This window comes from Gallinula chloropus (genome assembly GCF_964237585.1).
Source record: "Gallinula chloropus genome assembly, chromosome: 5".
NCBI classification, from domain to species: Eukaryota; Metazoa; Chordata; class Aves; order Gruiformes; family Rallidae; genus Gallinula; species Gallinula chloropus.
Window position 1 is genome coordinate 43,500,501 of NC_140090.1, and position 23,718 is coordinate 43,524,218.

At 39.1% G+C, this 23,718-nt stretch overlaps 1 protein-coding gene across 1 annotated transcript in view; it reads left to right on the forward strand.

Moving 5' to 3' along the window:
* Positions 1-941: 941 nt before the first annotated feature.
* The window catches only part of CABCOCO1 (ciliary associated calcium binding coiled-coil 1), a gene marked incomplete at both ends in the record, with an annotated part of 51,482 nt that continues 28,705 nt past the window's right edge, over positions 942-23,718 (forward strand). The window contains 5 exons of the mRNA XM_084264987.1: positions 942-959; positions 8,045-8,157; positions 11,046-11,215; positions 14,294-14,438; positions 19,331-19,403. Of these exons, the coding sequence (XP_084121113.1) occupies positions 942-959; positions 8,045-8,157; positions 11,046-11,215; positions 14,294-14,438; positions 19,331-19,403 (519 nt within the window). The remainder of the gene's footprint in view (positions 960-8,044; positions 8,158-11,045; positions 11,216-14,293; positions 14,439-19,330; positions 19,404-23,718) is intronic.

The window sequence follows — 23,718 nt, forward strand, 5'->3', positions numbered from 1 at the left end:
CCTACATTGTGCATAAAACGCAAACGTAGAAGTCCAGATCCTTAGCTGGAGTAACACTGCATCCCTTTGTTGGTCCCAACAGACAAGCCAATTTATGCCGGCTGACATCTTGAGCTATAGTAATTGGTGTTGACATTCTTGGACTGTACTTAGGTTTAGATATTTAGGTGTCTGAAGAAGCTGAAAATGCTGGGATGTCGTTAAGGTTACTGTGGGGATTAACTGTGTGATGCCCTCCTTGTAATTGTTATTCAGACTGTTTAGTTACTGGCCCTGTTTTGCTTGGGAAAACTGCAAGAGTGGAATTAGAAGGGGCATGGAAACGTCACTGCATTGTGTGTGCTGGTCCTAAGCCTTTGCCTTGTTAAGTCTCTCCACAGCGGCCTCACAGCGACCAGTGGATCTGGAAGGCAGACATAGGCACTGCCCCAAAGAATGCCTCACACCTCCTCTGCCACCTTTTTGCCAGGACTGTTCTTCCTGCAGCCTCCATGGTGCTGCTTCTAAGTACACCTCGTCCTTACAGCCCTGTGCCCTACTCAAAAACATAGCCTGTGGCATCTGCTGTATGAACCGTGATGCTCACCAAAGCCCATGTGACAGCAACGGACTGGACGTGCTTGCAAGGAGCCGAGAGGAGCCAGTGGAGCTGTCAGGCAGACTGGATCCTTCCACGGGGCACCCAAGGGACTGGCAAGCTGCGTCCTGGGCAGGAGCAGTGAAGGCAGCTCGCCTTGGCCCTGCCTCCGCCAAACCTGCCAGGCTGCTCTCAAGGCATGCTCCAGGCTCGCCGGCCTGCTGCTGCGGCGACAGGGAAAGCCCCTCCGCAGCCCGTCATGAGGTGAATACGCTCGGCAGTCAAGATGGCGCCTGGGTCCGGGGAGGAGCTCCGCGCCCCGCTCTCGCTCTCCGGGCGACGGCGACGCGGAGCCGCGGGCAGCATGGCGGCGCCGGGGCAGGTACTGCCTTCTGTGGAGTTTGAGCCGCGGCACGCCCGGGCTACCGTTCTCCCGGCGGTAGCTCGCCCCGCGGATCGGGGGTGGCGTAAGGGGCCGCAGCGCTGGCGCCGCCGAGGTGGCGTGCCGCAGGGACGGGACTGGGGCCAAGAGCTGAAGGGAGGGGTGCCTGGCCGTCCCTGCGGAACAGTTCCTCCCCAGAAACAGGTGGAGGCCTCGGCTGGCACAGGCCGGGCACGGGTCTTCCCGTGCCTCATCTCACCCCCACATCAGGGAATCATAGAGCATCCTGAGCAGGAAGGAACCCGTAAGGATCATTGAGTCCAACTCCTGGCTTCACATCTCAGGTGCTCATCTCCTCACATCCCTGCTGTGCCTCCCTCCACATGCTTGCTGTGATTCAGTTAGTTAGGGGTTTGCCTGGTTAAGTGTATGGCCACTTTCTTGGCTCGTTCGCAGTGGTAGGAGCCTCTCAATTTTTGATAGCTGAGGGAAAGGTGAATGGTTTCAGTTCAAAGAGCATGGAGGGATGGAAGCAAGTTCAGCAAGCTTGTGCCTCGGCTTCAGAAACATGACGGTTCTACTTCTCACCTTTCGTTGCATTAGGAAGCCAGTGTGCTCTAGAGGATTTTGTAAGTCCACAATCAGTCTCCATAATATGTGTTTTTTTTGTCTTGTCTTTGGTCTCCTCCATTTTTCTGTGTTGTTGTTTTGTTTCTTTTTTTTTTGCATTGCCATTTTTGACTGGGTTGGCAGAGGTGTGAGTTCTGACAGGCAACTCGTGTCATGCCACACATCAAGAGAAATACAAGATTACGAGCTGTTCCTCCAAGAACATATGAGGCGTTATGTCAGCTCAGTTTCTCCCTCAAACCTATGTAGTTGTAGTTACTATGAGATAATTTCCTTCCAGTTGAACTGCTTTGTTGTCTTAGATATCTGAGGAATTACCATGGCTCCTGTGGACATGATTAACCGCTTTCAGCCAGCATAAGGGTTGCTTTCATCTGTTGGCACAAAGCTATGCTAGCTATATGAAACATTTACGTTTCCTTAAATAAATAAATCTTCTTATATGTAAAACGTATTATTACGTGTTCTAAATGCATTATGAAAAATATATACACCTTTCACAGTATTCTCTGTTAGCGTTGTCTGTAAATATTTTGGCAGTTGGAACAGCGCAACACTGGGGTAATGCAGTCAGATCATAGTAAAAGGATACAAGGTGTACTGTATGAGAAATGACAGGCTGTCAAAAGTATGTTGTACATCCACTTGAAATGTACCACTGAATTTTTTGTCGTTTTTACTTCGTAGCTTTATCAAAGGAATCTTTAGGGGAATTCAGTGAACAGTTTTTCATGTATTTTCCCTTCCTTATATATTGTTTTGTTCTACATACGATAGCTTGCCTCTGTGCTATTTCCCACTATCCGTTATGATTTATTTTTATTGTAAACTCTGTGGAATTGTGTGGGTTTTAAATTAAATTATATAGTCTCCAGTTTTGGCTGAAGCTAGCTTTGTACACTCCGTACATAGATTCTGCCACCACCTATACGTAGGTACTGTATTCTGCCACTGCTTTTATTATGTTGTTTCTTAGATAGTGAGACAATTCCTTCTGATTTAAATGGAATATTTTTTATAATTGTTTGGACATGTAATTACTTTTAGCAGAAAGCTTATTAGAAAATCCAAGTCCTGATCTTAACAAGTTTTGCTGCTGCTGCTTTATTTTTAACAACATTTTTTTCCAATAAGTAGTCTGCAGCTGTGAAAACATAAGTGAAGTTTAATGTCATGATACATTCAGTTATCCATAAATCTTGACATTTGGACTGAAATTTTTGAAATATTTTGTTATTAAAAAGATGCTATCAGGGACTGTTGTTTATAATGGTCCTCTGAAAGCTGCATGTATCTCTTTTGAATGTAGCTGAAATTAGCGTTACTATTTTTATTTCTGGATTTGTTTGACAACAAAAGAAATATTATGACTAAAAATAGCAACTATTGATTTTAACTTCCCATTGTGGGAGTGGACAAGAGGGACCTTTTTAAAACAAACAGGAACAGGGAATGTGTTTCTGTTTCTGCCTTAACTATTTACGTAGACAGCTTCAAGATTTGCTGCTGCTGCTGCTGCAGTATTTGACAGCTTGATAACAAAATGCATATAATAATACAAATAACAGCCTGTGTTGCCAGTGTGGGGAGATGTTGGGTGGGTTTTTTTCCATTCCCATTTTGATTAAAGCTGTAACTGATACACAACACTTTCAGGGTACATCTCTATGTTTGTCAGCAGTATCGCTCAGGCAGATGGAGCTGAGCTAGCTTTAAATGAACTAGCTCAGGTACCGGAAACTATCTAGATGCGGCAGCAGAGTTTAGTCCAGTCTAATTTCCCTGATGGAGTGAGGCCAGGAGGATCTTGGGTTCCTTACACTTCGCGAGTTTGCTGTAAGTTGGGAGCTGGTAAGCCATTCCTTTCTGAGAATATTTTGGAAAGTCATGGTTTTGTAAAGCATGGTGGTACATCGTCAAACAAGTGCAAAGTGACATCTTCAGCCACTGCAGAGGGCTCACCCCCAAGGAGGAATATATTTTCTTTTCGGAACACCGGTGCTAATTTCCATTGATGTGTTTCCAGGTTTTGCCACTCTGGAAAGGCTCTCACCAAAACTGCAGATAACGGAGTGTTTTTTCTAACCATGGATGGCTTGGTTGGGATTTACATTTTTGAGAGGGGGTTCTTCCCCACCCTGCAATCACAGGTTTTTTGCAGTTTGATATTTAACTGCATCGCTCTTGCGCTAACATTTTCTACTACGTGGAGGTTCGTAACCATTGGCTGAGAGATTCAAGGGAGATCTTGTTCGTTTGATTTAGAATGACTGATTTAGTGTTTAGATGTGATGCCGTTGGCAAGAGCTTCCCAAAGTGTTTAGAGTGATGTGTTGAACAGCCAGAAACATATTGCATGTTCAGAATGGCTAACAGTTCTTTGAAGGAAAATAAAAGGGCAACAAATAATTCTCTAGTAGCAGTCTGTATTTAAATAGGGTTAAGTCTACTGCCACGTAGGATTGGTTTGGATTTTTTTTTCCCAACACATGAGGGTAGTGTTACCAGCATTGACTCACACTGGATTACCTCAGTCAGTCACTACAGTTAACAGTAAAATGAACGATAAATTCTTTGACATCAGTGAACATGCATGTAAAATCTCTGTGAGTTTTTAATGATGGTTGAAGAGAGCAATCAAGAGACAAAACAGTATTCAGTCAAAAAAATTGTAAGTGTTTAGGCAGGTGTCTGGGTATGCCCTACCCAAACGGAAATTTTATGGGATCTTTCACATGATTCATGGATTTTCACTACTTTTTGAATTACAGAAACATTGATAATTTAAAACATTAATTTTCTGAATTATGTCCGTTCTCTCCCATAGTTACTCATCGGTCATTTGGAGCTCTTAATCTGATGTTGGCAGTGGTTGTAGCAGACAGTGATGCCACAAATACATCCTTATGAGCAGTAACAATGACAGGGATACACTGTGGGGAGGGGGGGGTGTTGCTGCTGGGAACACCGTTACATGTGTGAGGTGATGAAATGGTGCAATGGGAAGTGTTCACCTTGCCGTGTAAACTGTCAGATTTTGATGTGGAGATTACGGACCCTTATCTGCAATACTGAGTTAGCACAGCTTGAATATCTCTTAAGTTTAAACTGCAAATTTTAGTTGGTTAAAGAAAAATATTTCTAATGCTAGAGGACATTTGAATGTGTTGAAAGAGATTATAGGTGACAGTGCAAGGCACCTGGAGTTATTTTTAAATTAATTTTTGTAATCTCATATAGTTTATATATTGCTGTAACACAGCACTACATCCTAAGACCTCAGCAAATTTTCCCAGAGGTCCTTCTTGCTGTTTGTAATTCAGAGAATGAGATGAGCCTTAGCACCAGCATGTTAAGTGTGCTGGGCCTCTTAGTACTGTGTGGGATAGAAGGCTTCATACCATAGTAAACCGGGTACATACTGGAGGCAGGAGAAAATTCCTTTTTGGATGAGAGCTTTTTTCTGACATGATAAATGTTGCCTGATACCTTTCAAGAAGCAGTGAGGAATTAGTTTGGGTAAGATTCTTGAGAGTTCAGTGAAAAAGTTGCGTTCCAAATTGGTCAACTTTTTGCCTTTTAACCTGCTCCTTAGACTGTGAGATCCAAGCAGTGGGAGGGAAAAGACTTTTGATGCACCTCTGTACCTAGGGCTGGTGTCACTGTGATCCTAAATGATGGAGAAGTGTTGTGGCTGAGGGTGTGCTTCATTCTTATGCCTGGCTTGTAACTGTGGAGGAGAAACTGGAAGATAGCTTGATGAGAGCAGAACTGCTAAGCCTTCAACTTTCTTAAGCTTTTCTTTCTGATACAGCGCTGAATTCCTCTTGCTGTACTAGTGAAGTCTGTCTGGGGTGTTAGCTGTAAAATATTAATATTTTGTGTCATAAAGAAGTACGATCAGTAAGGTGTTGACTGGTAATATGAAATATGTAATGGTGCAAAAAGACATATTAAAGTATCAAATGTATTGGACGTGTTAGGAGAAAGGGATGAATTGGTATTAATTTGGTTTTGAAGGCATCAGTATAACCTATTTTAACTCAGCTCTTGCAATTCCTAAAGAATCAGTTGCTCACCAGGCTTCTTACACCACTAATGATATGAAGAAAGCATTTGCTTCCTTTCCATTCCTGGCTTTCAGCATCTGTATAATATTAGTGCATCAAGTTATTAATTCTTTTATTTTTATTTTTTTTAAATATATTTTCTGAGCTAGGACATGCAACTTCAATTATATCAACATTACTGACTGTAAGAGTGCTTCATTTTATACGGTACGGATTATTACTCGTAGAAAAACACCCCACAAACACTTGCCATACTACTGTCTGAAGAAGGCCTTCGTTTACTTCATTCCCATTGCTGTGATGAGACATTGTATCTGAGACTAACTTTACAGTTGAGAGTAGTAATTTTTCACGTAAAAGCACTTGTGAAAGTACTTTGGTACTTAACTAGAAGGAGAAAAACCTTGTCTGCCTACTAAAAGTTCTCCTGCCCTGTTTGATCAGTCTCGAGTGTGATCCTGAGCAGGTCCCAGTTTCAGGTCTATCTTGCCGTTCAGCAGCAGCAGGGGGAGCAGTGTAGCTTTATTTGGGGCTCTCCTTGACCTACGCTATAGTTATTAGCCCAGAACAATGCTGTTCAGACTCCAAAATTAATTCCTGTAAGAAAATCTTCTGCTTCTCTCTCTCTAGGTGAGCCAAAAAGATTACTGTGTGAGTTTTGTCTCGTTGCACTTTTTTAAAGCCCAAGTCCAACAGATGTAGAAGTCTAACTGCTGTGAGTAAATTCTGATAATGTTTTACTCAGGGTTGTTTATGGCCTGGTTCAGAAGCTGGTCAGACCAATTAGACTTACAGCCATGAGGCTGGAAGGGAATTTGGGGACATAGAGTCCTAGAATCTCCTGAGCTGGAAGGGACCCATAAGGATCATCAAGTCCAACTCCTGGCTCCACACAGGCCCAGCCAAGTCAGAGTATGGGACTGAGGGCATCGTCCAGATGCTTCTTGAGCTCAATCAAGCTCAAGGCCCCTTTCCTGGGGAGCTGTCCCAGTGCTGTACCCCCTCTCAGTAAAGAACCTCTTCCTAACATCCGACCTAAATCTCCCCTGGCGCAGCTTCATGCTGTTCCTTTGAGTTCTATCACTGGTCACCAAAGAGAGAGGAGATTGCACCTGCCCCTTTGCTCCCCCTTGCTAGGAAGCCACAGACCACCATGAGGTCTCCCCTCAGCCTCCTCCAGGCTGTACAAACCCAGGGACTTTGGCCTGTCCTTGTAAGACTTCCCCTTCAGACCCTTCTCCATCCTTGTTGCCCTCTGGACGCTCTCCAATATATCTTGTGCTGTGACGCCCAAACCTGCACCCAGGGCTCCAGGTGAGGCTGCACCAGCACAGTGCAGAGCAGGACAATCCCCTCCCTGGACCTGCTGGCCGTGCCATGCTTGATGCACCCCAGGATGCAGTTGGCCCTCCTGGCTGCCTGGGCACACTGATGGTTAATGTTTAACTTGCTGTTGATCAGGACCCCCAAATCCCTGTCAGTGTGGCTGGCCTGCTGATGACATGCCTCACCACATGAGCTGGTTCAGCTGCCTGCTCAGAGCTGGGCCAGCACTGAATGCAGCCTTGGGCTTTGTCCAGTTCAGTCTTGAAAACCTGCAAGGATGGACATTCTTGCAACTTTCTGGGTAACCTGTTCTACTGCTTCATTGTCTATGTAGTGAAATATTTTTCCTTGTACTATCCTGTGCTGAGGTATAACCCCAAAATATCATCAGACATTCCTACTTTTTATGAGGTCATTGCATCGTTGGCTCAGGCTCAGTGGCTTACCCCTGTAGTGTGTACAGCCTTGTATTTTTTATAAGGAACTGCTTTCCCTGAAATACCAGTGTTGGTTCCTCGTATGTGTAATGTTGTGTTGCAGCAAACATTCTTGGACTTTTCTTTTTGTTAGGGATTAAGTCGGTGTCAACAGTAAATTAGAAAATGCAATCAAGTCCAGGGTGGAGAGCAAATAGTACAGTAATGCCTCTGTGTACTCATAATATCTTAAGCAGAAACTGAATTTAAAATTTAATTACTCTGCAGTCTGGTATCGTGTTGGTCAAATCTAGATTCATGGATGATTTTTTTGCACCTTTGTATTTTTATTGTTTTTACTTGCAAGGTAATTTAATCTTGTGCTTCACATAATATGTCACTATGTTCCCATATGAATTTAAGATAAAAATACTATTTTCCCTGTATCTGCCTGGCTTTTCTCTAGTGAAAATGTGTTAGGGTATTGTGTTGCTGCCATGTAATTATAGCTGTGTTACATTTTTGGCATTTGTTGATTTAATCCCTTGCATACTTCCTCAAAATAAAAATGTTATTTAGATAAGTTGCCAACATGATAAAATAAACATTATAAAATTGTATTTCTACATACTTATGCATGTAGGAAGAAGAACAAGGTCAGGATGCCAAAGGTGGAAAGAAGGTTATTAATTCGATGTTCCTTTCTGTTTCCCAAATTGCTGCTTTGTCAGAAGAAAATGTAGACGGAGTTCAAAAGTAAGTGGCAATGATAACAATGCTAGAACCGATATAATAATGAAATAAAAATTACAGGCTGTTTGCTAAATTTCTTTTGAGATGGTTACGTCATTAATCTTTAATTGTTCAGTTAAATCAGTGATAATTAATGAGTCATGAAGGAGGGAATACCATTATCTCAAATCCACTTTGTTTTCCTGTATTTTCCCTAATTTGTCTTTGACTTTTTCCCCTCCCCCCAATGTTTCAGATTGATGTGGTTTCTGAGTTTACAATACTATTAAATATGCTGTAAATTAAATACTAATGTAAATAAGAACAGGTCAAATATTGAGCCTTTTTTTAGTAACTCTCACTTGGTAGCTTTTTGTTTTGTAAAACATTTAGGAATCTGTACTATAATGTGAGCTACAGACAAATCAGGAAGGTTTAAAAAATTCAGAAAAGGATGGAAAGCTTAGGGGAGATACTAATAGGTAGTTGTTATGGTGCACTGGGGAAAGAGGGGGCAGCCAAAGACTTATGTTGTAAGCCCATCTTGTCTTATCTTTCCTGTAGCAACAGTCTCCTTTGTTATTAGCACTTAATAGCAGCCCCATTTAGGAGGCCAGGTTAGCCTGAGACTCTGGACTTATGTTTTTAAGTGCCCAGATTATTTAGGAGGCCTTGCATCCACTAGAAAATCCTTAGTGACCTGAAAGCCCAAAGGGCTGATCCATTGGACTAGTTTGGGGTAGGGGGAATAAAAAAATCCAACTTTATCTTTCTGAATAGGTAAACTATTTAATAGAGATTAAAATATTCCTGAAAAATACTCTGTTCTTCCTACTTGCCACTGTTCTGGGGGGGAGGGTGTGGTGGTGCGGGGGGGCAGGAAACGATCTTTCTCTTTTGGGCTTTTGGGTTTTGTTGTTCTGGGTTTGTTTTGGGTTTTTTTGGGTTTTTTTAGAAAACATGAAAGAAGATATATTCCCATCAAATAATAAAAAGATGTATTTCATTTAGTGTTTTCTCTTGCATGATAGGCTTCTTATTTTAGGGGAGACTAAAGCATAGACTCAATGGACACTGTAATGTGCTTAATGAGGCAACTTACTGTGAAACTTTCTCATTAAGATTGAAAAGCATTGAAAGATCATACATTTCTTCTTAGTCTCAGCTGATCACCTGTGTTTATATTTCTATATACTGTAAAAGTGGAACATAACGCATATACTGCATCTGACTGAGAAGAGGATAGTTGCAGGGGATTTTATTCACTCTGAGCAGTTTAGCAGCAGCATTGAAATGTCATTACTTCATTGTAGTGCATCATGTCTATACACAAGTTCAGTTTGAAGGCCACAGCTAAGGTTAGAAAATCAGAACGGGTCTGATTCAGTATGAGAACTTTGATGTCCTGCATTCCCATCTATTGTGGAATTCTGTACTGCTGGCTGTCTCTGTAGGACTTGAGCACCTTCTGTGAAGGAAGAAATAGCAATCCAAAGAATAGAAATCCACATGCCCCATCATTTCCCAGTTGTTCATAGGTACTGTTGTCAGTACCTATGAACAACTGCCTTACAGAATATTGAGAAGATGAGTACTGGCGTTGTTAGCAACACTGGAGAAGTGCCTGAGAAGGTCTGATTATGAAAACACAGAGTTGGCAGAAGCTTCAGAAAGAGAGGACTGTTTCAAACCTTGGAAAGTTCAGCTGGCCATGTTCCACTTCTATTTCAGTACACTGTTAAGTGTTTTTAACCGACTTGCATGTGTGCAGCCATACGAATTTGTCATGCAGAACAAAACTGATTGGATTATATGCTTTACTTTGTTAGCTATTGAGGCTCTAATTAAAAAAAAAACCAACCACTGTCAAATAAAATGAGTTTTATCTCTACCGGCTTTTGTGAAAACTCTGAAAATCTCGTGGTTGCCTATCTGTAGGTCTGAGGTTAATGCCCTTCTTAGGAAAGAATGAGAAGCAGAGGGGTAAAATAAACCCAAACAAACCAGGCTTTGCTCTTTTACAGGGAATTAGAAACTCTGATCAGAACTGGCATCTGTATTTTCAGGTGCAGTTACGAAGCCAAGGACTGCTTTAAGGTGAAACTTAACTACCTGAAACATAGCTGAAGTTATACTGGAAGAAATGGAAAATGAAGTCCTAGTCCTGATGCCCTCCCCTTATGTGGAAAAATGCACGCAATTATTATAAAAGACATAACTAATTCCATGTTTGGATAGAGTAGACATAAATGTGTCAGCAATAGCATGGTCTCCTACAAGGGAGTGCATTTTTTTCATTAATTTTTCAAGTTAAAGTGGAAAAACCTCCACAGCGTGCCAGCAAAAGAAGGATAAGGCTCTTCTTAAATGTCTTGACCATTACAAAAGTGGAATTCAAACCTGTAAATTTTTTAGGTACTTTCAGTGATTTTATAATATTTATATTAATTTTCAAATGTAATTTTTCCTCAGAGGCTGCATGAAAAATAATCTTGAAAGATTATTACAGCATTGTAAAGCTGTCTCAGTCAGAATGAAAGAGGGGTAGTACAAACTGGAGACTAATTGTTTCGTTTCGTCCTACAAACCCCTTCCTGAACAAACACTTGGGGTTTTTTTTCTCCTCCGGGATTTTCAGTGCATTTCTCTTTGTTATGTGCAATTCTCTTATTTTTATTTCATTAATCATATCTTAACATTTAAATAGCATCTTTTGAACATTGTTTGCTTCTTTTTTCAGCGGATATGTCCTCTGATCATAAACATTTATAGTAAGGAATTAATATAGCTAAGTCAGGAAAACACACATACACATATATTAGCATTATAGGTATAACTGATAGCAGACTAAGTTAAATTTTGGAATCTGTTATTTTTAAATTTCATTATTATACTCTGCAAATTTTTTCTAGGCAACTGGAAGAATTTCTGAATTTTAAACAGGTAAAGACATCACTGAAAAAAGCTATTTTGCTGGATTATTATACTGCAGGATTTTTGTGGGCTAAAGAAATGAAGTTCAGTCTTATACAGCTCTCAGGATTCATGGATCTATTGCATTTCCTGTTGAAGAATCTCCTTGGTAAGTATAATTAAATGTAAAGTAAATATCTGAATTGGAAGGCATGAATATTTTCAAGTCATTTTAATAAAGTGATAGTTAATTACAAGTAATTGTAAAGTGATTTATTTTCCTCTTGAACGTTGGCATGTTATACCTTATACCTGAAAACAGTTCTTATTGTCAGGCGTTAAAGTTTCATTAGAGAGAGCTGTATTCTTTTTAGCAGAATATCCCTTATTCTTTGCTTGTACAATATGTGGTATAAAAGGACCAGGTCCTGAAAAGACCTCATCTTTGCTAGGGTAAAATAAATAATAATTATGGTAGAGTGAGTGCAAGGAGCTCCTAAATTCCAATTCCGGCTGTCTCAGTGACTGACTCGCAGTAGCCCTGGGCACATTTCTCTGCTGTTTGAGATATTCAGTACATCCTGTAACATTACAGCAGGTGAATTACATTTATTTTATCCTTGGAGGTCAACTCTGGCACAAAATATATCGCTTAACTAAAGACTGGTGAGAGAAGTAAACTGGCATCACTGCCAAAGATGAAAAATGACAATGAGAGGACTGTAGCTCCTGTGGCTATGAGGAAATTTGCAACAAAGCATGTAGCTTGGGTCTAGTGGGAACAAAATAGCAGAAAAAATGGGTAGCAGCATCCTCTAAAACCTGTATTTGAGAGATCACAATGCTTACTTAACATTCATTTTGAAGGTGATTATTTTGAGAAATGTCCATCCCAGAGGAAGAGTGAAAGGACTCAGTGGTTCTAGTCAAAGAGAAGATGAATATTTAAAATAAACCTCATAATAGTTATTATACTCTTTCATTGTAATTTAATTCAAGGGCCTTTCTGACTTGGAATTTTGACAGAATATGTACGTGCTTTATGATCATTGGAATTCCACTTGTCCTTCCTGTGTCTGATGAGAAAGTATCTTAACATATGCTAACTATATTAATACAACAATGGAGAGGAATGGAAACATGCCAGAAATTAGTTTTATGAGACTGTATGTAATGCATGTGTACTAGGCAGACTGGTAGCACAACCAATTATTAAAGCAGACTGACGTTTTTCAGGAATGGGATCTTAGGGGGAGAAAGCTTTGCCAAACTTTAACTCTTTATGCTGAAATTTTGCACAGCAACGTCTGCCTCTCTTTAATTTTTATATAAATAAATTACAACCAAACAGTTCAATGGACTTCCAGACAGAGGCTGTGGAAATAATAATTTTTTTTAAAAGTAGTATTTTATGCCTTTTTGCCTTTTTTTTTACCAGCTCTAATACCCATATGCTTTGAAGTAAAGACATAAGGTTTGGCAAGCAAGTGATGTGAATTTGCTTTTTGTTGTCCTGTGAAAATTCATTTGGATTTGGCTAAGATACATGACTCTTAGGGAAGGAAAATGCAGTTTGTAAACACTTACAGGGGATGGCTTACATTTTTTTCACAGCTAAATTTCCCAAATAATCCATCTTATAAAGTATGCTGTAGCCCAGGGCTGAGATGAATTTCCTTGTAATTACTGTTCTCAGCTGGTGCAAGTTCCAAGACCGAACATTGCAACTAAGAGCAAAATAATATCTTCTATATTAATGGCCATTTCCTTTCCCTTCCTTACACCAGACCCAAGCGGCCTTGAGAATTAGCTACTTGACCATAGTAGCAAGAATAGCACAGAGCAGGGAGATGGCTTTAGAGAAGGAAGGCAGTGGAAACTCATTTAAGGGTGGTAAAGGAGAAAGGAAAACTGAGGCTTGGAAAGCGGAGGCTTTGGTTGATCGGGAGCCAGGATGAATTACTTCCATAATTTGGTTCATCTTCTAGATATTGAGAATAAAGTGCTCCTTACCTCACCGACACCCTGTAAGAGGAAGCTGGGGCTGAAAATCAGTTGTGCAAAGGAGGGAGAAAATTTGGACAGGCTAGCAACAAGGCCTGACTTCTCATGAACTTGTTCTGTGGCTTCACTTCCCTACTAGCTGTGATATTTCTGGTTCCCATACTGTTTCACATTTCCCCTGGCTTCTATTCTATTTCCTCTACATTCTCTCTATTACTTTCTTGCTTCTTCCATTATGGTTATTTATATTGTGCTGCCTCCATTACTGAAAACTGAGGTGAAATTTTCAGGGTTTTGATTGCTATACCACTAAAGGGCAAAACTATAAAGCTCAGAATCTTGTAATTTCTTTGTTTTCTGTATGAAGAACCAAGGAGCAGATCAGTAGAGAATTAAAACAATAAGGAAAACTAGATTTATTTCACCACTGGTGGTGGATGTTTCCCCATTTTCTACTCTAGATTTTTTTTAGACTTAAAAAGAACAAGGAAATTGTGTTCAAAACTTTTTTAACCACTACCACAGTTCTAAGGATGGCACACAGTGTACAGAAAAGATGCATACTTTCTTTTTTAAGGTTCAGTGAACAGTGATATATTTTCTGTCAAGACAGTTTAAAAAAAATAATTGAAAGTTTTACTGACACTTGGTTTTGATTTCCAGCACAAAAAATGTAAAGTAATTATCTATTTTTGGGGGTGTATGTGTGTGTAAAAACACATCCTGTCCCAAGATTTATGATACATGTGGAGTATTATGCATATTCATGATTAATCAGTTATGACTGTAAGCACCTAAAAATCACTGTTACCCTTTTTAATACCTGTTCCTGTATTAATGTTTTATGTTGCAAGGGGCATGGTCAGAACACAAATCTTTTACAATATCTATGCCAGTAGTAAATTTATTTTTAGAATAAAGATACTACACATTTCAAATTTACATACTCTTCTGACGACGTTTATCTCTGCGTAAGTAGGAAGCCAAGGTGTAGTATTGTAAACAGGCACCGTTGTAATCCTTATGTTATGAAGGTGAAGCAGTGATTTCATGATGGAATTTTAATGCACTTTTTATTGGTAGGAATAATGGCAACAAACAGGAATTTTTTACTCCCCTTGCTTTTTAAGATTTGATGTGGGTCGTAACTTCTTCAACTTAAACTCTTAGAATTAAAATGGGCCAAAAGCCCCCACTGTGTCATGCTTATACTTGGATTTTGTTCTTTGGGATTCCGTTGCAGACAAACATATGACCTTAGGAGATAATTTAAAAGAACTTGGAAGAGCAATGGCTGGAATTGGAGAAAGTGATTCAGAAAGAAGTGGTGACTTGAATTTCTTCAGCATTGAGGAAGCCAAAGCAGTGATTGATTACTTGAGTATCAGGTATTTATTTCTAGAAGATCCATTATTTCCTATTTGAATAATTTAACATGGTGGGAAATTGACTGATAAAGTAAGTTGAAGGCTTTTAATTGGGTATGTTCATACTCTGCCAACATACTGCACACAGCAAACTTGAAACATTAAAAAGAAGAGATAACATTCAAGTATTAGTAAAGATCTGGCCACAGATGTCAAAACCCAGGAAAGAAATTTTAGACTGGAAGTTTATCACAATGTGAGAATACACTGAAAAAATGTCCTGGGTTTTGTTATAGGTGATTAAATGAAAAGGGGAGTGTGGTATATTGAGAATATTCTGAGCTTGCTTTTAAAACTTTCTACTTTTAGATTACAGTTGAAGAAAATCCTAGGTCTTGTCTATAACTGCAAGTATTCATCTGGCTCTGGAAGCTCTATTGGACTTAAGTGGTTTAAAGTTATGTACTTAACAGAATTTAGGCTATGACTGCATGAGTCATAAAAATGTTGTGTTTCAAAGTTAGCAAAATTTCAGCATCTACATGAAAAGGCTTTGTGATAGTTCTTGGCTTTTAAACAGAGACACAGACTAACAGCAGCAATTCAGTTAATTTTCTGAGTAGAAAAATTAAGGGTCTCATAGCAGCCAGTCACACATCACCATGTAAACACATACAGACCTTTCTTCTGCAAGATGCCACTCTAGGGACAGTGGCTGTGTTCATTTATCACTGTTTACAGTACCTGATGGACAAAGTGGTTCTCAACCTCCTGTATCACACACAAGTGTTGGGGGCAAGGAGATGGCAAAGTTTCTGTTGTCATGTTTGCCCATACTGTCTACTTCACCTGTACTTTTCAGTTCATTTGCTGACCTGAATGGTAGTTAGGGAGAGAAATTTTGTGTCAGATGGGTGTAAAAAGTTGGTAAGTTCATCACTGATCCATACCTAGAATTGTTGGGAATTTTCTGACCGTGTTTTGCAAGGAAAGGTTTAACACATCTTAAGTTTAACACACAGAGTTGTTTTTTATAGAGTATTTTCTTGGATGCAAAAAAGTATTTCCTCTTGAAGGAAGGCAAAAATACTAGAAAGACAGATAGCCTTCCAGTTTAGGGTATGCTGATTTAGACTGGGGATTTAAACCCATCACGGGTGATTTTTTTTACAATTGGGCTATAATGTTTGTCTCTTTCTCCTGCTCTCTTATTTTTTTCTTTTGTTTCTTTTTCGTGGAAAATGTATTTTTATAAAATCCATCTTTTCCCATATGAAATGAGAACATCTCTTTAAATCTCAAATTTCTGCAGTCAAGGCAAACCTATGTCCTGCCAAGTACTAGCCCTAAACTAAAAGGAAACTTGGCATTTAAGATGTCTCACACAAATTCTTTTACCTCCCCCTTCCCATCTGTGCCTTTTATATATTTATTTGGAACAAATGTTCTTTCCAAATAGTGTGTCTATAGCTCTTGTGTAAATTATCCATTGAAAGGTATCTTGTCCGTGAATTAATTCCTTCGTAGTTGCAGGAATTTCATCCAAGAGCTTAGGTGCTCCATCCCAGTACCACCAAAGTTATAACTGGGCAGGAAGACTATCAAGCCATGAGACTTTTGCAGGAGAAGAATATTTTAGCCACATACTGTGTGGCTGAATGTTCAAACTATTCAATTTTATTACAAGTATGTGCTGTTGCAAGGTCATGGGTATATACAATTAGACTGAAACATGTCATATGTGTCTAGTTTATACAATCCAACATTTTAGTCATTTCAATATTTATTTGTTTTTAAATAAGAACTGAATCAGCACACTTCTTATGTGGGTGTATTTTTGAACTTTATGAACTCAGAAATAGGTTGACTGGGTTTTATTACAATTCAAATTAATGTATTGCTTCCACATTTTTTCTTGTTCTTCACTTTTTTGTTTAATTTTAAGTGATAGACCTGTAGCTGATTTTTCTACTCAAGATAGCATGACATGTTTTAGTTCAGATCACATTTTTACAGATGAGCTATAAACCATGGGGATTTAGAATGGAAATGGGGACAAATGCTTAACCACATTGGCACAGGCTGTGCAGCAACTATAATGACACCTTCAGGTTTGGTGGAAGGTGACAGTTATCATCTTTTTATCTTGTCTCCTTGGGCAAACACACGTCAACATAACTCTTGACATTTTCTTTCAGGAAGCAGTGGAGCCAGGGAAATATGTCATTGCTAATCACCTTCAGATTCTCATATGACATCATAGGAGGGTCTAAAAAAAATCTTACATGAGTAAAATTATTTTCGTGTAATTGCTAAAAAAATTGGCATGGAATTTTTCAATTGTTCACAACAGATACACACAAAAACATTTTATATGATGCCTGATAGAAGAAAGAACACTACTCTGTTGTTTAAAAATAAATGTCGATGTATAATTTTCGTGATTTGATTTAAAGAGCATTAAATGGAGAAATTCTTTCCTTGACAGAGGATTAAGGGTACCAGGTGGAGGAATTTTAAAAATAAACAAAATTCAGAAACGCCCAAAGTAATCCTTGTATTTCTGAGAATATTATAAATTACCTGTACCTGTAACAGAGTCTATAAAGAATATCATAACCCTGCATTTAGAAGGGAAGAGGAAGAGTTGATTTGCAGGTGCTGTAAATCTGGATCCTTTCCAAGGCTCTGGAATAATTAAAAGCAAAAAGTTTGAAACGTTAAGTTCTGCCTGTGCAGTTTGAAAGACACACATCTTATTTCTTTGTGTGTCTCTGACGTTCATAAAATATTTTTTTTTCCAAATAATCCCTGTTAGAATTTTATCAAATAATAGGTGTATATGTGAGGTGACACCTGTATTTCCATACATGCATAAAAATGTACTGCAAATGAAATGGCAAATATCGTAACAACTTAATTGCCTATGTGTGCTTTGGGTTTGGGGAAGGGAGCTTGTCATTTGTGGAAGCCGAATTTCCTGTGCAAGTTGGTAAACTCAGTTGTTTTTAACTAATGGTAATTGAATGAATGAATTAAATGTAACTGTAGAATAAAACTTTTATATGGCACTTAAAGAGCCAAATGCTCAATGAGGCTGCCATCATACTTCTCACCAAATTAAGAAATGCATCTGCACATATGTGCAAAAACGTCTGCTCCCATCGGGTAAAAATGTATTGAAAAGTTTCACAGATGCATTTGACTAACCTCTGGAAGATGTACTGCTGCGTAAGGGTTGCAGGCCGCGCCACCGCTCCCTTCTGTTTCTGAGCTGCTGTCATGGGCAGGAGGAACCACAGTTGTACCTTAGTGGGCACTTCTGCACTGCTGAAATTAGAGCATATTGTCCCTGCTCTGACATATTGTGGAACCTCTGATGCCGTGGCAGCAAGCAAGTACGGGATGGTGATTCAGGGAAAGTCAGCTAAAATAGCACGTACCAAGCATGAACTCCCACAGCTGCCTTCCCTGTTACCTCCCAGAGACAGGATTGTATCTCAGATACCTGTATCCCACCACAGCAGCCTTTGGCTGTTATGGGGTGGGAAGCTGCTAGGTGGGAGAAGAGCCTATGCACCGTGGGTCGGCCAGCTGGAGTGGCACCTGTGGGGCGGGCGCTCTGAGAGCCTCAGGCAGCTCCACATCTCAAAGAGCAGCCTGTACTGGGGATGTGGCCAGGCTCTGGGTTTGTAAACTTGTTTTCATGGCAGTTGTATGACATCCTGCAGCTCATAACAGTGTCTTTAGTGTTAGCTGGATAATTGTCTATGTTGGGTGTAGTAGTTAATTTTTATATTGGGCTTTGAAATTGCAGTTGGAAGGGATTTCTGGAGGCTGTCTAGTCCAAAGCCCTCCTTACAGCAGGCCTCGGTATTCCAGATGTGGCCTGACAAATGCCAAGCCAGGAGGCATTGCCATCCCTGGTGATGGCTCTCTTAAGAACCTCTGTCCTGTGTGTAGCTGGAAAGTACGGGAACCAATTGCAGATGTTCGCTGCAAATATTGCAGTACCTTTATGTGTACATCAGGCAGGAGTGTGATAAAATCTTGGAATCATTCTTCAACCTGGACTTGCTATGAAATCAGAGAGTTGTGTTTTAACTTGTACGTCAAAATGACATGACAGAAGCCAGAAGTTCTGTATCATGATTTTAAGAGAGCAAGTAATTGTAACAGATGGGCTGTGACAAACCAAACCTTTGATTTAACAAATGCCATATCATTGATCATTAGGAAGGAGAACAAGGAAAATTATTTAAAACATGTGAAAAGAAAACCCAGATATGTTTTAAGCAAGATAAATATTTTGGGCCATTGAGTAAGTCTATTTAAAGTTACTTTTGTTGTAATACACATAACGCCAGTGTGTCAGTCTAATTTTTTTTTAAGTGTTTTTGTTTCAGTTTTTTTAAGGTTTTTTTCAAGAAAAGGCTATGTTGATTTTGAAATATGACCTTGAGAGAATAAATGCTTCCATTCTTTATTGTTGTGGTGCTCCAAGATCAATCTTGCTCCCTGGACTGGCAGCCCATCCCAGAATCTGAAAGCTGATTTGGCTTTGTTTCCTTCTTGTCCACTATTATTGCTGATATTAAAGGCATAAGGGTCCAGGTGATAAGTGTGTCAGGAATTACATTTTTCAGAGTAGAACTTTGTCTTCTCAGGGTTCAATTTCATAGGGACCAAGTGGATGCATTTTTAAGTATCGTGCTGTATTTTCTAGGGCCATCTGGTAGTAAACCCCGTAAATTAAATACTCTGAGTATTGCACTTGAAGTTAAACAACCATTTCTTTTTAAAATGTGGAGCCTTACCATGCTAGCGAGTAACTCAGCTTAACAGAATTTTTAATATTCTTTATTTCCAAAGATTTCCAGCTGCAATAGTACTATATTCTCTTTTTTTTTCAGCTTATTTAAACACTACAAGCAATATGAATACCTCTTCCACAGTCCTGGAGAAGAATTTGTGATAAGTAACGAGGTAATTTATATAGATGGAACTCATTATGCAAAGTTATTTAATGAATGCACCATGGCATATGTTTTATATTGCTCAAAGCAACTTCATGTCAACATTACTGCATTACTAACGTAAAATGGCTGATTAAAGAATACAAGCTAGATGTTTTGATCCTCGTATTCAGAATTAATTTTGGATTTCAAAAAAGTGCAAGCTTGGTTAAGATGTTAGTTGTGTTAAATCAGGAATACTTGCGTGCTTGTCTTCATGAGTTGGTGTACTTAATTTGAATTAGCAATGCATGTGTCTGACTCTTCTTAAAAATCGACAATCAAAAGCAGAAAAGGTTATGTACCAAGCCTAGTCTGACCACAGTCCTAAATTTATGTATGCCTGCGTATGATGGGTTTTGTTTCTACTGCAGCCAACAGTTAATTATACTGACTGTAAAGAAGCAAGCTAGAAATTCAGCATTTTGAAAGCATTCAGTTAGTAACAATGAGTTGGCTTGACTGTCAACTTTGTCCTACGCTCTAACTTGTATGTGAAAATACACACAGGAAAACGTATTGATACAGGACGTGGCCTTTAATCAAATGGACAGATCCAATTCATCATATAGACCTTCCTTTAGCCCTGACTCTGCATTTTTTGAGGAGATGTGTTGCAATGCAGAGGAAAGGATTTACATTTATAATTTATATTAGGAGACAACTGGTTGCTCAGAAAGGCACAGCAGTGGAATGTTTCTGATGGTACATGTTTTAGCTAATCAGTACATAGTGAAGTTAATGCACTGGAAAATTTTCTTTGCACTTTAAGTTCCTGGTTTGACTCCGTGAATGATGTGGGATAATTTCTTCCCATGCTGATTCTAAATATCCATATTATTAAAAAGAAGGACTTGACGTGGGTGCTAATATTTGAAAATTATTTTCATCATTTGTAAGGTGGGTTAAAATTCCAACTATGATGACATCAGTGACAAAACCATCATCTACCAAGTAGAGCAGGACTTCAGCATGGCTGTGTTATGGTTGCTTGTTTTTATATTAGCTAATCAGATCAATCGCTGGTTAGCACTTTCTGATCAATAAAATTATTTGTAATGAGGCTTTGATTAAGTAATTTCTGGTGTAAAATTCAGTAGTATTTCTCATAAGTTGTAGACCTGCTTAAAAGAAAAGTCTTTGTGTTTTCTGGAAGGCTGAGGTGAGTATTTGAGTCATGGAGATGTGGTTACTTTGCACAGTCTGTGGGCTGGGCAGTACCAACCTCTGCTGAAGGCACCACCTCCAGCAGGGAATGGCAATTGGTTTTCTGTGAATTGCTTGGGTGATGATCCATCAAAGGAACAGGCTCAATCTCTGATTATAACCATCACAAAAACCTTTGTGACAGTTTTGAGCCGTAACTCTTTTACGGCCGTTTCTTACCTATGCACCAGTTTAGTGTAACCCATCTGTTTTGTATTCCAAGTTCCATGGCAAAGAGCCTTTAATTTGTCCAACCGCACTTCACTGCCCAAGAAAATCAATACTTGTATTCTTGCAGAGTTTATTTTGATAGGGTGATACATTGTTCTTCAATAAGTAACAATTTAAGGCATTGGAGCTACACATACAAATTTACAGCGTTATTTGCACTTGCTTTATGTATTAGAATGTGATGAGAGGTGAACCCTCATAGGCTTGAAGCTCGTTTGCTATCACTTTGTTAAATTCAGAAGTGCTTATCCGTGAAGGAGAGTGTTACCTGCATTGTTTGCAGTCCCTTAGATGAACAGCTCAAACCCTGACAAGTTAAGTGGGGCAGGTGCAGTTTGGCATGGTTGGCTATGGCAGGCGCACATCTATGGCAGGGGCACATCTGGAGTCGCGGGCTCAGTGCATCTGCTCAGGAAACTGAAGGGGGCAGGAGATGGCTTGGGAATGTGCCTGCTGAAAGCAGGTGATAAATCTGAGCTGAAAAAGTAGCCCATGTAGACATGTTATATATAGCCCATAGCTAGATGCCGAGTGCTGCTAAAGTCTGAGAAGTTTTCTTCTAGCTCCGGTGATAAAGGTCTGTTCGTTTGGAATGGGGGACTGTAAATTGTAATTTGCCCAAATAACAAGAGCCGTGGTGTGCTGAGAGCTTAATTACACTATTATCTCCTTTTGCAAATGAAGACTTTGAGACAAGTCAGTGAAATGACTTGCTTCAACTGAAATAATTTGCTTCAACTGAAATGGCTTGCTTTAGCTCAGTGAGTAAATTTGTGTGCCGAATATATTACCTACGGAATAAAAGTCCAGCAGCCTAATGAGAAGACCTGTTTCTTTAAAAAAGAGGCAGCTCGAACAACTAAAAGCGGGACGTGGTGTTGTAATGGATATCCTTTTAGAGAAACCGCAGTATGTGTTTTCCAGAGAATTCTTACAGCAATGGATTGTAAACATATTGGATTTTATTTTTTCTCTAGCACAGGCAATTATACAGCATTCTCAATCAGGTTTCCTTTTTGATCTTTCACTGCAGTTATTTCCAAATGACCCTGTCATTTCCTGTGTAGAATAAAATCAGACAAGAAAAGGGAAATGACTCAAAACTCAGATTATGCATACAATATCTGTGGCCATGCCGCTTGATAAAATTTAACTTCCTTAAATATGGCACGTAATTAGTGGAGCTTCACAGCCTGATTAATATTCTGTGTTTGATGCAGCTAGCATAACAGAACCACCTTTGTAAAATACAGACAGTGTTTAAGTCTTTAAATAAAAAAATAGTCTTAACAAATGCCTGGCTAATTTAAATATATTTTTGCTTTGGCTAAAACCTTTAAATCAAACTACCTGAGGTGATCATATTGCCTAGGAAAAAAAGAAAAGGTTAAAACTGAGAGACATGAATGCTTGGTTAGATGATAAAACACACATCGTATATCTAACCTACTTTGGCAGTATTTAAAATTTAAAACTTGCCTTTCCAGCTATCAAATCTCTTACTTCTCCTTTTTTTTCCCAGATCTACAAAGACCTATATATTATGTATGCATGAATACCTGTTAGAAAACATGATGGTACAAGAAATTACTGAGAAGTGCTCAGAATGCCAAGTAAATTAATTGCTTTTTTTTCCCCCCGTCACTATTATGAGCAGTTCCCCACATTTAGAAAGATTGCAGAAGAAGCAGCGCTTTAGCTGTTCTGTGCCTGTGATCCAAAATAAAATGCGTGTAGTGCTAGCATACCGGAGTTCTTCAGGAATATTGTTGTTAAAAATACTGTGGGTTTTTTCCTCCTCTTGCCTGCTCTGGAGGTTTCTATGCTCTAGCTGTGATTTAATACACCTATATTAGCCTGCAATTTCAAAGAAAGCAAAAGGAAATACAGTCTAAATCTCGATGTGCAGGGATTCAGTGGAGCAATTCCTATTAACACACGTCAGGTCATGTAACAAAGGTTTAAATTGTTAATACGTGTGTTACGTAGAAGTTTTTATTCTTTTCTATGTTCAGTTAATTTATATTGCTTTGATAGGATGATATATTGCAGCACATCTTGTATTTTTTTTCCCCTCACCTTTACAAATTGTACCTTATACTGCATTTCATGTTTTTGCTGCTCTCTGTTGTGTATTTTTGGATGGAATGAGGCTAAGGTCTTTTGGGATTATGTCTGCTTTGAAACATTTCCTAATAAAAATAATGTGGTTGGTAAATCTAGTTTTATTCCTAGTTGCTTGAGCCAGCCTGATGGAGTAATCTGCTATTTTATGGCCCAGATTACTAGTTAAGTTTGACTTCTTGAAATAGTAGCATACAATGTAATTTTCTTTAGAGATGTCATAGTGGGTCAGGTTGCAATAAAAATATTGAAGATTAAGTTTAATGGCAGTGCAGATTCAGTATTATAGCAGTCACTAGATATCATCTTCTGTACTTTGAGTTCCAAAACAGTTTCCATTAATGCCTTCTTTCCATGCTGAAACATTAAGCTTTCTCACTGCGGCTGGTCTTTATCCAATTGTGGGTTGGGGTTTGGGTTTTTTTTTTGAAAGTTTGAACAAAATCCCTTCTGTGTTTGAATTTAAGGGAGTGGATAGTAAGAATATACCATTTGAAAACTAATAAAGCATTTTTTTTTCTGATGGCAAAAGACCTGAAGTCTGTGACTGGACTTTGACATGTCATCTTCATTAGGTGTTGTGTATTTAGATTGGTTAATCAATCATTTTTTAAACAAATTTGCTCAATGATTTCTTGAGAACTGCATTTTAAAGATGTATGAAACCAGAACATTTCCATAAGCATATTAGCTCACACTAGAGAGACTCATTCCCCAGCTAATGG